General features: G+C 39.5%; 3 protein-coding genes across 4 annotated transcripts in view; 2 read left to right on the plus strand and 1 right to left on the minus strand.

Annotated features, from left to right (window-relative positions):
- LOC146968863 (protein C-ets-2-like) overlaps nt 1-1304 on the plus strand; it is an 8813-nt gene extending 7509 nt beyond the window's left edge. Inside the window, exons 7-8 of the mRNA XM_085759322.1 lie at nt 1-57; nt 1010-1304. The exon at nt 1-57 is cut by the window's left edge and continues 62 nt beyond it. Of these exons, the coding sequence (XP_085615448.1) occupies nt 1-57; nt 1010-1222 (270 nt within the window). The 3' untranslated portion in view covers nt 1223-1304. The remainder of the gene's footprint in view (nt 58-1009) is intronic.
- Nucleotides 1305-5270: 3966 nt separating this feature from the next.
- On the minus strand, nt 5271-7780 carry LOC146968864 (bolA-like protein 2). Of its 2 annotated transcripts, XM_085806436.1 has the most exons (4): nt 7687-7780; nt 7402-7466; nt 6385-6482; nt 5271-5525 (listed from the first exon to the last, which is right to left on the minus strand). In XM_085806436.1, the coding sequence occupies exons 2-4, from the start codon at nt 7462-7464 to the stop codon at nt 5426-5428; spliced, it is 261 nt and encodes an 86-aa protein (XP_085662562.1). In that variant the 5' UTR covers nt 7465-7466; nt 7687-7780; the 3' UTR covers nt 5271-5425. The 2 variants fall into 2 exon arrangements, with proteins under 2 accessions (XP_085662562.1, XP_085662560.1); XM_085806434.1 differs by lacking the exon at nt 7687-7780 and having other exon boundaries at nt 7402-7595.
- Nucleotides 7781-8097: 317 nt separating this feature from the next.
- On the plus strand, nt 8098-13929 carry slx1b (structure-specific endonuclease subunit SLX1B). The gene is made up of 6 exons (XM_085758944.1): nt 8098-8329; nt 9278-9419; nt 9545-9596; nt 11284-11622; nt 12492-12707; nt 13729-13929. Exons 1-6 carry the CDS (start codon nt 8278-8280, stop codon nt 13756-13758), a joined length of 831 nt encoding a protein of 276 aa, XP_085615070.1. The 5' UTR covers nt 8098-8277; the 3' UTR covers nt 13759-13929.
- Nucleotides 13930-14035: the final 106 nt, after the last annotated feature.

Raw genomic sequence — 14035 nt, forward strand, 5'->3', positions numbered from 1 at the left:
TCATGTATCAGCTGGACGGGAGATGGATGGGAGTTTAAGCTCACGGACCCCGATGAGGTAGGACAGTAACAATGGAGGAACGAGGAACGAGTCCTAGGTTGTGTCTGAAATCACTCACTCATTCCCTACTCCCTACTCCCTACTCACTATACTTGAATTCAATATAGTGGACTATATAGTGGACTATAGTGGACTGACCACGCCATTTTGTAGTGGTGTCCGAATGTTTAATGTTCACTATATAATGCACTGAATCTATCCCACAATTAACCGCGAAATGTAGTGTCTAGAGCCTGGAACTAAATTAACGTTGAAGCTCCACCCACTTTTGGTCTGATGATGACTGAAGTACGATTTATGTTTAACACCGGGATCAAGACCTTTCCATGTTTTATTCCACAACATTAAATATATCAGTTAATAGCCAGATGATCAAAACAAAAATCCAGGTACGTTCAGGTAGCTTGTTTTTTAAGTTTTGAACAAGAGTTAGTCTTCAAAATAACAAAAAAAACCCCCCAACAACCTGAAAACCATATTCCCATATTTGTTGTCATTTGTTGTCAACACTAAAAACAGAACATCAAATTAAAAGATAGGATCCCGTTTTTGGTGTTTGCCAACATTTTTTTTCCTGTTCTAAATAAGAAACAAAGAAAGACAGTAGCGTAAAATATTTCAAAATATAAGCCTTTAAATTTAAGTTTTTGCTTTAAAGAGGAACTATGTAAGTCCGGTCTCTTTTCCGCTGTTTTGCTAACCCTCCTCCTGGCCATGTGCATTTGTTTACAACGAAGCTGGCGAGAAATCAATCAATAGAGCACTAGATAATGTTATAATTTACTCCAAAGCTGTTTAATTAAGGTAAAAATGTAGCATAGTGAAGCTACAAATCCTGCATAGTTCCTCTTCAAAACAAAAACAAAGGGTACCATAGTTGTCTAATTTTTTTCATCGTGGTTTAAAACTAAAAACTGAGAGTGTATTTCGTGCCTGTGTCTCCCTCTAGGTGGCGCTGCTGTGGGGTCGGAGGAAGAACAAACCCAAGATGAACTACGAGAAGCTGAGTCGCGGTCTGCGCTACTACTACGACAAAAACATCATCCGCAAGACGGCCGGCAAACGCTACGTCTACCGCTTCGTCTGCAACCTGCAAGGCCTGCTGGGATACGAGCCCGGAGAGCTGCACGCCATGTTGGACATCAGCAGCAAGAGTCACTGACGACGAGTCAACAAACTCTGAGGGAAGAGCAAAGAGACACTTTTTATATACGGGATATAAACTAATTTATTGTTTGTGTATGGATGAGTGTTTATGTGTGTGTGTGTGTGTGGAAGAATGATGAGTCATTTGTTTTTATCATATAATGGGCATTAATTAATTAATGATCATTTAATTCAATAAATACTATTATTAAGACAATCATTGTGTTTAAATCATGGTCTGTCAACGTGTTATTTTGGCCCTTTTGACCTTCCATACATCTTGTTGGTTCTTACCAGTGCATCCATGAGTGAAAGACGTTCACCAGCTCATTGTGTGGAGGATTATTAAATACAGTCTTCAATACTGTGTGTAAACATCTGACAACATCTGGGAAGATTATTATAGTTAATGTTAATGTTTTCTGTGTGTTGGCTCCTATTGATAATATCATTCTATAGTTTTATAGTCTTTATATTCAGTATGGAAAATCAATTTTCCTTTAATAAATAAATCAAAAATGAATTGTTGCTTCAGTTTTAATGGAAATTTGATTGCTATCCATTTTTAAGCAAAAAATTCAATTAAAAAAACTTCTTCAGTTTATCATCATGAGTTAAAAAAAACAAGTGAACTAATGGTGATAAAGTGATAAAACAATTGAAACCTGATAAGTTCAAGCTTAAAAGTCCTTTTTTTAAAAGAAAGAAAACCTTATAATGATCATATCTGAGTCTTATATACTTATCTATAACAATATTTCTAAACATTTTTCAGAATATGAATGAATATCAGTGGGTTTGATTAATAGAAGTTGGCTGATTCTCATAAAAAAATCACTATTACAGTATGTTACCATATGTGGTGACTTGCTTTGTACAACATTGTGCAAGTTTAATTATCTGATATCTGTGACATACAATACTATTTATGGTCAATGGCAGGTTGCTGGTTTGAATCCCTGCCCTAGATGTTGAAAATATGTTTATTTTTTGTAATAAAAATGTCCAGTGTTTGTTCCCATTGTCAGTATGTGACCATCATGAGTCATGTGGTGTGGGGGCGGCGAGCGCTGAGCTCCAGTCTGCAGGAGGTGCTCTCACCGAGATCAGCTGCTGCCTGGACTAATGGAAACTAATTGATGTATTCACGCTTGTTCGGCCAACTCTCACTTCACTGCCTGTGTGTGTGAAGAAGACGGTGTTTGTACGCGTGTGTGACTGGAATAACCAGCTCCCTGTGGAGAAATCAAGTGCCCTATAATTTAACATATAAAACACAAGGCTCGGTTATTGATTCATTTACATCTGAGGATTCATTTCTGCTGCTGTGGATTTAAAACATGCATGGCTCTTCTCAAGTTTGACCCCTTAGTCGTCTCCAGTGCTTTGTTATCATAGCGTTAACCTCACACTGTTTTGTGTTTAGTACCAGTCAACATACAGGTAAAGCCATTTAAAGTCTGAAGAGTACCAGAAGTAAAAGTGGTTTATAAATGTCAAATCAACCAGTTTAGTTAAATGATTTCTAAAATATCTGTGATAAAATAACGAAGAATAAAAACCTCACTTTTCCTCAGTGACAGTCCTGAATCTGACCTTCGCCATCTTTCGCGCTCTTTTTCCTATGCCACCCCTATTTACTGCGGCCACTATGTCGCCTCATAAAACAAAAACGTATAGTTTTAAAACGTAAACTATAACGACATATCGGCTCGTTTTTGGTACTGACGGACCGTCTCAGAGCTTTTGATGGTTTTAGGATCTGGATTAACTAAGAATGAAGCTAAAATCAAATTTAGAAAGGAATAATTGAAATAATCTATGGCCTTAAAGGGGAACTACACTGTTTTGCTAACCCTCCTCTTGGCCATGTGCATTTGTTTTTAATGAAACCGGCAAGAAATCAATCCATGGAGCGGTACATAATGTTGTTTATCATATACGATGTCACAATGTGTATAGTTGTGTAGTCTTATCTATCATAAACAAGAGATTACAGGTTACAGAGCTCATTTGTGACGTGTTGTAGCTAAGACGAGAGCTGGGACACCGGGTCGGAGGCTTGGCAAGGTTGGTTTTCGGCCAAGAGACGCTATGACAAGGTACAAGTCATTTATTTAACCAGTAGCTAGCTACTGTTACTCTGAAGCTGTTTAATTAATGTAAAAATGTAGCATAGTTCATCTTCAGAGGCTCTGACGGTTTCCCACTGATGTAAATTTCTCTTTTCATGTGCTTATAGCTGAGCTCTTTTTAAGAACTTTTAACTTTATCGATTTTCTTTTCTTTTACTTTTTTATTCTTCTTTGCTCCTGCTTTTAACTGTGTTTTTTGGTTTTATGCTGTTCTTTAAAAAAAAATGTTTTGTCTTTATGTAAAGCACATTGAGCTGCTTTGGTATGAAATGCGCTATAAAAAATAAAGATGCCTAAATAAAAGAATTAGTACCTCAAATCTGTCGTCCACTTCTGACTTTTTTTGATAGATACAATTAGATGGAACAAACAATTAACAAAAATGTTTTGTAGCTTCTAATGTTGTGTACTCGACTTGCTGTCCTTTGTGTATGAACAATAACGTTCATACACAAGACGATAAAAGGTGTCCTGAAGCAGAGGAGTGAAGCTTGGACTGGGTTATTGTCCATGACTCAGTTGGTTTCTACTCTCAGCTCCTGTGGTGAATCTGCTGTGGTATAAATAACAAGGTTAATGTCACATTCTCCGTCCCGATAGAAGAGATGAATAAAACACACACAAACGCACACACACTCTGGGACAAAAGACACACAAACACCCCATGGTGGCTCTTCCATTAGCGGGGTCTTGGGAGTGAAAGTGGTGGAAGTAATCCTCACACACTCACATTTCTGTCTCTGTTCACTGACAGATAAAATAACATCAGCATTCAGCCATTCTCATCAGCGGCGGCAGCTTTTATGTGTGTTTTTTCCACGTTGAAACCTGAACGTGTCGCACACATGAAAACACATCCATACATTAAGACGTGTTCAGAATCAAAGGTCTAAATCTAAATATATAGGTAAAGGGTTAGTGGTTACCTATATATTTAATTTACAGGCCACTAACTACATGATAATATCAAGAAATAGCCAAGAAATAAGGGTCAATTTCATAGTAATGTCATGTTTTTCATAAAGGTAAAGATTACACATGCTTTTCATGCTTTGAATTTTATTGGGAGAAGCCAGAATTTTTCTCCACCAAATCCTTGAAATTGTCAATTGTAATTACTTTTGAGCTACTTCTACGCAATCAAGCGTTATATCTAGGCTATATTTCTCGACATTACTATGAAATTGGCCATTATTTGTTGGCTATTTCTTGGCATTATCATGTAATTAATGGTTATTAAATGGTTACCATTCTTGACCAGGTCTCTCTTGCAAAAGAGATCTGGGATCTCAATGGGACAAACCTGGTTAAATAAAGGTTATACCAATATATTTAGCAGCCAAATTGTGTTTTATCATCAACTTATCTCCTCAAAAAACCATAATATGATTGTTTTCTCAATATGAGTACATATTGAGAAAACACAAATGACCACTGTCTATGGGTGGGGCGTAATTTACGAACTGTTTATAACTGTATAAACACTTAACAATCCTTCTGCAGTTGTATAGAAGGATGTAAATAGTCACAGGTATTTATGAATGGCACAGTCGCATAAATAGTCAAGAAGCTGGAAACACACTGAGCTGCTGCTGCTCTGTAAAACTGAGGAGGTCACACCTGGAGTCTGAGCTCAGGTCGGCGACTGACGGCTGTGGATCCAACTGATTGACCAGTGACACAGCTGTAATGTGTGTGTGTGTGTGTGTGTGTGTGTGGCCCTGAAATCAACACAGGCAGGAGGTCTGTCTGGTCTTAACACCTCTGAGCTTTAGGTGAGGCTTCACTTCACTCAAACACACACACACACACGCTTAATGGATGTGGACAAATAATATCTACTATTTATATGATAAAATCCACAATCCATGTCAGAAAAATGACATTTGAAGACTCTTATATAGGGAAAAAAACAACAAATAGACAAAAGAGCATCGACTTGATTTATTGCCAGAAGTGAATTCATTGTGATTTAAATCCATAAAAGGAAAAAGTCTCCTTCATAGAGCGATAAGTGAATGATAAGGCCTGTTCAATAGAGGATAAAGTGACGTAGAGGGTGATAATAACACAGTGTGTTTGTGTCATTGGGACTTCTGCTTCTCCCACTGCTCCGGTGTCAGCGTCTTCTGCTCAAACGCATGGATCTCCTTCAGCTCCTCGGCCAGACAGTTGTTCACCATCCTGACAACACACACACACACACTCACAATGAAACGGTGACAACATGAGACTGTGTTTTATTTTATATTTGTCTCTAATTTTGTGTTTTGAGTCCAGATTCAAGAGAAGAGTTGATTCTGCTACAGTCTAAAGCAGTGGTTCTCAAACTTTTTTTTACATCAAGGACCCCTAGATTGACACAAATTAGACCACGGACCCCTATCGGACAATATTTTTTAAAGCAAACACCAGAAATACACAAATATTTGTTCTGAGAATGAAGAACGTTACTTTTTTAGTCAATGTACGTTCAAATAAGGGCCAATGGCGTGAATTTTTGGAAATATTGTAGGGACATTTCTGGAAAAAAAGTGGTAAGATTTCTAAAAATAAAAAAAGTTAAAAATTTTCTAAAATGTATAGAAATAGTGGTAAAAATTTCTCTAAAAATGAATAAATAAAATAAAATGAAAATAAATAATTTCTCAAAAAAAAAAAAAAAAAGAGAAATCTAGAAAAAAAAGGTAAAATTTCAAGAAAAAGTTGGGGACCCCCTTAAACCCTCTCAAGGACCCTTGGGGGTCCCTGAACCCCACTTTGAGAACCATTGGTCTAAACTGTAATATACAAACACAGCATGAAAGAATAATAAACAGGAATCATTCACAGACATTATGTGATGTTGTATAAAACCAGTTGTCATAGTATATAATACTGTAAGTTCTGTTCGGTCTCGCTGAATAAAACCACAAATAAAACCCAATCACAGTCTGAATGTATTTCTGAATTAAACGGACACCATATATCTGAGCCACCCTTCAAACATGAAAACGTCCACTAGTGGTGATCTTTACTGCAGTAATGATGAGTGTGATGATACCTGTGTCTCTGTAACAGCTGTTTGCCCTCAAACTGGGGCGACACCACCAGGACTTTGAAGCTGGCAGCACATCTGTTCTGGGACGTGTCCTCCACATCCTGGAGAAGAGAAATAGAGTTCATTCATGAAACCTGTTAGATATTTATTTGAATAGATACTACAATAGATATAACGATAGATAGATAGATAGATAGATAGATAGATAGATAGATAGATAGATAGATAGATAGATAGATAGATAGATAGATAGATAGATAGATAGATAGGCCTACAGTAGACAGACAGAGTAGAATGACAGATAGAGTAGAATGATAGATACAGTAGATAGAGTAGAATGATAGATAGATAGATAGATAGATAGAAGAATAGATAGACAGAAGAAAGAATAGATAGATAGAAAAAAGAATAGATAGATAGATAGATACAGTAGACAGACAGATAGATAGAGTAGAATGATAGATACAGTAGATAGATAGAAGAATAGATAGACAGATAGAAAGATAGATAGATAGATAGATAGATAGATAGAATAGAATGATAGAATGATAGATAGATAGATAGATAGATAGATAGATAGATAGATAGATAGATAGATAGATAGATAGATGCGTCACATATAACGAAATTGTGTTTCACACATCCACCGTTTGGAGATCAGTGCAGTTAATTTAAACAATAAATAAGTAAAACATGGATAAATAAAAACAACAGATGAAAATGGTCAGTGGATAAAATGAGAATAAAAATGATCATTACATAGGTGCTCTAAAATCTGTCTATGCAGTTAAATTTTAGGGCAGCAGCTTAGTCATAGGAGACATTATGATAAAACTAAATAAAACAAACAGTCAGGTCAGAGTGAAATAGCATTACAGGGTCATAAATCATTACTAAAGTGTGACATGTTTAGGTTACATCATAGTACTGAGCAATAGGAAAACACACTGAGCTCCTACATACATCACATCCATGGACCTGGAGGAAACATGTGGTACAAAATAACAGAGAGAAACCTACCACGTGCACTGCCCCGAGCTCTTTAATGAGCTTCTCCTTGATGTGGTCTGCTGTTATGGCCATGGCTGAGTAAATAAAAACACTATCACGTTATAATGTTAATGTCGCTAACACACACACTCATACACACAGCTACTGTAGCTAATTCATAGATTTGTAGTGAGTTCACACAGAGAGACAGAGGCTGACACCGGAAGTGCTCTCGTATACACGTTCAAAATGCGTATAAAACGTAACAACACAATTACAGAACAGTTATTAACTTAAGTCTTAATTTATTATTACCAAATTTCTGTATTTACTAATTTTCCGGCTGTTTTCTCGCTAATTTCAGACGCCGAATGTGAACCGGTGGGCGTCACCGACCGTGTGACTGACAGAAGGATCGACCAATCACGTAGCGCCACTGACAACCGCAACCAATCAGATGCGGCGTAGCGTTTTCAAAGCAGCGAATCATAACAATAGGGGTCCTAACATAACGACAAACTAAAAAAGTCGGTAGTTATTTACGTATAAATAAATATATGTTGTAGTTCATACACTTATTTTAAGATTTACGAGTATTGATTAGCTATTTCGTGTGATTTGAGCCGATTATTGTTGATTATTAGCGTCGAAGCGACATTTTTAATCAGGCAGCTTCTCGGGCGACTCACACCGACTCTGTTTACATGAACACAGGAAGTGAATTATCTAACGTTTCAGTCTTTAGACAGATAATTTACCTAAAACCGTTACGACAATGGCTATATTACATTTATTTTTTAATCTATTATCTGTTTGTTTATGGATTTAACAGATAATATAGCGCGGTCGCCTCCTCAAAACAACAATAAGTTAGTTAGTTAGTGAGTCAGTGTGTGTTTTGTAAGCATGGTGGTGGAGGTGGAGAGCTTCTACGGGGTTTACATGCTCTACTGCAGCGGTACTCAATAGGCGGCCCGCGGGCCGCATCCGGCCCGCCGAACCTTCCAATCAGACCCGCGACTGAGTTCTACTAGTTTATATATTACTCTATACTGTATTTCTCGGGCTCCGTGCGCCTGTAAGTCAAAGCGCTGGGACATGGAAACACGTGCACTCCGTTTGTGTGTGCCTGTGAGGCGCTGCACTGGGATACAGAAACGCCGACGAACCCAAATCACCATGCGCAAGTGTTTGGGGAGCGGGCTGGACTGCAGGGTTTTCCCTGCCTGTCTGCAGAGACCGTGGGTGATTTTCACCGCCGTCTTGGTTCAACTGTGTGTGCATCATGCATGGATCAGATGAAGCGTCTTTTGCGCGCGCTCAAACCCATTCAATGTAGCCGCGCGTCATGCACGCGCACAACTCAAAAGCCGTAGCTGCGCGCATTTGATGAGACGCGATTGTTTTTCCGTGCACGTCTGCGGCGCACAGCTGCACGACCTGCTTCTCCCCCGGTGTTGTGTCCCGGTGCCCTCGGCCTGTGGGTGAGGGAAGCCCGTGTGTGGAAAGAAGTCTCCTCCGAGATGTAGAATGTGTATTATAGAAGAGAAACACACATTTCAGGACCAATGACTTGTATCCTCAGAACAGAGTCAGACATGTCCTGTGATGGTCAGGTCATATTTAAATTGAAAATCACAGGGCATGTCTGAGGATACAAGTCAGCAGTGTAAAGCTCCAGCATGATATGTAAATGATGATATGATAATGTCAAGATTTTTCATTTTATATCATACAAAACACCATGAAGTGTATAAATAAAAATGATGTGCTTACAAGTAAAATAAAAATATTTAAATTATTAGACGAAAAAGGTTAATTTAATTTCAATCTAGGCCTATTTGGATGTGCGGCCCCCAAGGTGTCTGTTAAGAAAAATTCTGGCCCTTCGACAAATGTATTTGAGTACCCCTGCTCTACTGCCTCAACCCCAGATTCAAAGGTCGGATCTACATCGGCTTCACCGTGAACCCGGAGCGGAGGATCGGGCAGCACAACGCCGGCCGCCACAGGGGCGGAGCGAAGAGGACCAGCGGCCGGGGACCGTGGTAGGAGCCTCGGCCTGGTGGACATGAATGAGTCCCTGATGTGATGGTGATGATGGGATGGATGGAGCTCTGTGGGTTTAATCTCTGCTGCTTTGTTTTGATTTGTTTTTTTTTGTTTTGTGTAGGGAGATGGTCCTCATCATACACGGCTTCCCCTCTGACATCGCTGCCCTGAGGGTGAGTATCATATGAGGAATAAATATAATGTACATACTGTATATATGGCAAGCCATTTTAACATTTAAAGGGATAGTTCACCCAAAATTGAAATTTCACTCATTAATAATCTTTATTTTATTATGGACTCGAAAAAGTGGTCCACTCTCATACACATACACACTTAAAGCAGAAGTAAGTGGTCCGGTCATTTTCCCTAATGCTGCGTTCCAGGCAGGCTTTTGAAATCGTAAATTACAGCTTCCAGTCACAACTTACGACTTTGTAGCGTTCCAGACAACCCACTCGTGTTTTTCCGACCTGTTTTACCTGTGAAAGTCACTATAACGGCCACTCGTAACTTCTGACCCGTGAACTCGTACCAGATCGAACTGGTACGACTTCACGGTCGGAAAAATACGAGTTTCCTTGAACGCACCATAACAGTCCTCGTCCCTACGTCGCCACATTCACTTCGTCCCTTGGCTGCACACACAGCCCTGCATGCCGTTCTCTCTCCTCATTGGATAAAAACTGTAGGATACGATAAATGTTTTCTCTTCGGCTCAGAGCAGAGCAGAGGGACTGACAGACCCGTGTTTCAGACCAAACACTCTATGTAAGTGATTGCTGTCGGAAGATATAACTATTTAAGACTTATATTAACACAAATATATCACTTACTTCTGCTTTAACATACAAGACAAAACCAAGTAGACAAACAGCCAAACAATTAATATTAAATACAGTAATTTGTCACTGTTAGTTTAAAAGAAACGGTGCAAACTATTGTGCCAGTGCTTACGAAGCCTGGATGTGAGCCGATATCCCATCATGGGGCAGGTTAAGGCCTTGATAATACAGTTATCAGATAGGTCCAAACGACACATGAAATTGAACATCAGCTTGCGCAACAATGCCGAACAAGTTGGTACATTAGAAGATACAAATAACTGGCTGGCATTTTCATTATCTACTCACCCTCTACTCACCCTCATGTGGACTAAGGGCTGGGAGAAGTTTCAGAGTCCTCCGTGCCTTCTCTGAGTTACGGGGGGGGGGGTCCGCGCAGCACTGCATGTCCATATAATGGTTGTGAATGGTGCTCACTTTTCTTCGTTCAAAAAGACACACCAAGAAACATCCAAATACCTCCATAGTGCTCGTCTGTAATGTCTAGGGACTGACCCTCCCCCAAAAAAATCGAAGCTTCGAAGCTTCCTTCGTTGCCATGGTAATCGATCATGAAGTCCGTGATCGATTGTTTTTTTTCTTTCTTCCTTTTTTCCTTTTTGACACCGGTTCTCATCGGATGAGTAGGCGACTTGGCATCCTGGAAACCTGCCTGATTTTGGAGATATGCAGTGAACTGAGACACTGTGAGCTTCCGCTACAAACAAGCTTAAAACATAGACTTCTTTAATTTTTTTCTGAACAATTTCTCATGTCGGGGCTTCAATACAAGAGGGACATTACAGACGAGCAGTATGGAGGTATTTGGATGTTTTTTGCTGTGTCTTTTTGGACGAAGAAAAGTGAGCTCCATTCACAACCATTATATGGACAAATACTGCTGCGCGGAGCCCCCTTAACTCAGAGAAGGCACGGAGGACTCTGAAACTTCTCACAGCTCTTAGATCCCAGCTGCCTGACTTAGATTTTACACGTTGATCCATCTAACTTGTCATGTTTCTTATCTCTCTGTCAGTTTGAGTGGGCGTGGCAGCACCCTCACTCCTCCAGACGGCTCTCCCACGTCTCCCGCCGCCTCAGGAAGGAGTCCAGCCTTCAGTTCCACTGGCGCGTCGTGTCCAACATGCTGCGGGCGGCGCCGTGGAGCCGGCTGCCGCTCACCGCCCGCTGGCTCAAACAGGAGTACAGGATGGACTTCGAGCCCCGGCTGCAGCCGCCGCTGCACGTCCCCGTCGCGTTCGGCAGCGTGAGAGCAAAGAAGGTGCAGCTGCAGAAGACTGGAGAGGAAGAGGAGGAGGAGGAGGAAGAAGAGGAGGAGGCATCCAGATGTTTTATCTGTCGAGGCTCAGTCAAGGTAAAAACCCAGAGGAGATGATGCCAGTTGTTGTTTCTTTACACATATTTATTGCACATTTTGTTAGTTTTACAAATGGTGAGCAACATAGAACAAGAAACAGCAATAATAATGATGAAAATGAAAGAGAAAAATAACAATAATAGAAAAAGTAAAGGAGATAAGAGGATGTATACATAGATATAGGTCAATGACATGATGCAACCTGGTGTCAAGTGGTGTAAACTGTGTCTGGACTCAGATGTGAAATACGTGTAATTCACTTTTACAATGCAACTCTATGTTTCTTAACAAATTTTACACCATTTGTCACATTATTTAGAATAAAAGTGGTGTTTTTAGGAGAAGTCCTGCTCAGTATTACCAAATTAGTTCAAATTTGAATATAGAAATACAGCAAAAAATCAATTTTAATTTAATGTTTTCAGAATAAAGTATCTTTTTTTTTTTACAAGTACACTTAAATCCACTGTAGGTGGATGAAAATATTTATTTATCATTCTTTTGTGGTTATACCATTTGACATTTGTCTGACTTTTGTTAAAAATGGTTCAAATTTCATTTCAAATGACATAAAACCAACATGAATACAAAATGTACATTTCAACACATCTGATGTTTTTAAGACAAATTCTAACATAGATATAGATATATTTCTGAATTGCGCCTCTTGCCAACCCGTAGGACATATACCTACATATGTCCATACACATACACATATGCAACCACTTATGCCTAGTCAGCATTATAAATGTTTATATATAAATACACATATACATAAAATTAACTATATAAAATTATATAATCTGTGCGTCCATGGACTTGGTCGGCCAGTTTGCCGCTTCATCTTTGTGTCTTGTTTTCCTCAGACGTCAGAGAAGCTGAGCTGTTTCCATCCGTCCTGTGGGATGAGCAGTCACGTGATCTGTCTCGCCAAACACTTCCTGAGGACGGAGCCGTCTCAGCTGCTGCCGGTGGAGGGAGAGTGTCCGTCCTGTCGCCGCTCCGTGCTGTGGGGAAGTCTCATCCGACATAAACACGGCTGCTTCGGAGACCTGGAGGAGTTCACGCCGTCCGCATCACAGGTGAGTCGCACGGGACGATTCAGTCTGAACAGGATCTCTGCTAGAGATGCAGTATGAGGTAGTTTTTGGCTGGAGCAGTGGGATCCGCTCCATAATCTCAAATGTGACAGACTGAGTGTTGCAGATTCAACTTGTAAACTAAAAATTATGAAGCGAGACTTTTCCTTCAGTTCAGGTGTTCTTTTAGTGAATAAAGAAAAAAGGAAAAAATATACAGCAACAAACTGACACAATCACATCACATCACCTTTTGCTCCGAGAGCATCCTGAGTAGTGAAGTATAAATGAAATCAAATGAAATGCAGTCTCCTTTTAACTACATATTTAAAGCAGAAGTAAGCGGAATATTTGTGTTAATATAAGTCTTAAATAGTTATATCTTAGTTCCGACAGCAATCACTTACATAGAGTGTTTGGTCTGAAACACGGGTCTGTCAGTCACTCTGCTCTGCTGTAAGCCGAGGAGAAAACTTTCCTCGTATCCTACAACCTTTATCCAATGAGGAGAGAGAACGACATAAAGGGGCAGTCCTCTCTGTGTGTGCAGCCAAGGGATGCGCGTGAATGTGGTGACGTAGGGACGAGGGCGGGGACTGCTAACTCCATCGGCTGACAGGAAGTTAGCCAAAACCACCGGATCGCTTACTTCTGCTTTAACATATTTATTGTCTTTTTAAATTATTATTAATGTTAATTTATATTTAACTTACAGGTGCATCTCAATAAATTAGAATATCATGGCAAAGTCCATTTCAGTAGTTCAACTGCAGGGAAGCAGAGGAGCACTTCCAGTACACTGAGCCTCATCTCCATTAGAGCAAAAAAAGGACCTATCTATCTATCTATCTATCTATCTATCTATCTATCTATCTATCTATCTATCTATCTATCTATCTATCTATCTATCTATCTATCTATCTATCTATCTATCTATCTATCTATCTATCTATCTATCTATCTATCTATCTATCTATTGTGGATCCCAGATCTTGTTTCTAACGTGTTCTCTTACCCTCCACAGAACCACTGGGCAGACGAGCTGCAGCTATGACAACGTGGTCGTCAATAATGAACTTTGATCATGAACTGTGGTGCTGTCGGAGAATCATGTAGATCATGTGTAATAATAAAATATTCATCTTCAGTGTGAACGCCAAGAGACGTTGACTTCAGCAGCGAGAACATCCATCGTTCATCATCTCACAGGATCCGACTGTTTGATTTTTGTGAATCTGCTCATGAAGCATTTTTTAAAAAGAAAAGAAAACATGTCTGTTTAATTATGTGTTTAACGTATTTAATATTTGTGGAAAAATGAATTAAGTGAC

Source organism: Trachurus japonicus, chromosome 18 (genome assembly GCF_045865225.1).
Source record: "Trachurus japonicus isolate A0001 chromosome 18, Traja_1.0".
NCBI lineage: Eukaryota > Metazoa > Chordata > Actinopteri > Carangiformes > Carangidae > Trachurus > Trachurus japonicus.

What these genes read in the sequence shown, in the direction of transcription:
- slx1b (XM_085758944.1), top strand. Translation starts at nt 8,278, where the DNA reads ATGGTGGTGGAGGTGGAGAGCTTCTACGGGGTTTACATGCTCTACTGC. An exon ending in ACCAGCGGCCGGGGACCGTG is followed by an intron (nt 9,420 to 9,544) that starts GTAGGAGCCTCG and finishes TGTTTTGTGTAG; the next exon opens with GGAGATGGTCCTCATCATAC. An exon ending in TCTGTCGAGGCTCAGTCAAG is followed by an intron (nt 11,623 to 12,491) that starts GTAAAAACCCAG and finishes TGTTTTCCTCAG; the next exon opens with ACGTCAGAGAAGCTGAGCTG.
- LOC146968864 (XM_085806436.1), bottom strand. Translation starts at nt 7,464, where the DNA reads ATGGCCATAACAGCAGACCACATCAAGGAGAAGCTCATTAAAGAGCTC. An exon ending in AGCTCGGGGCAGTGCACGTG is followed by an intron (nt 6,483 to 7,401) that starts GTAGGTTTCTCT and finishes TCTCTTCTCCAG; the next exon opens with GATGTGGAGGACACGTCCCA. An exon ending in CAGCTGTTACAGAGACACAG is followed by an intron (nt 5,526 to 6,384) that starts GTATCATCACAC and finishes GTGTGTTGTCAG; the next exon opens with GATGGTGAACAACTGTCTGG.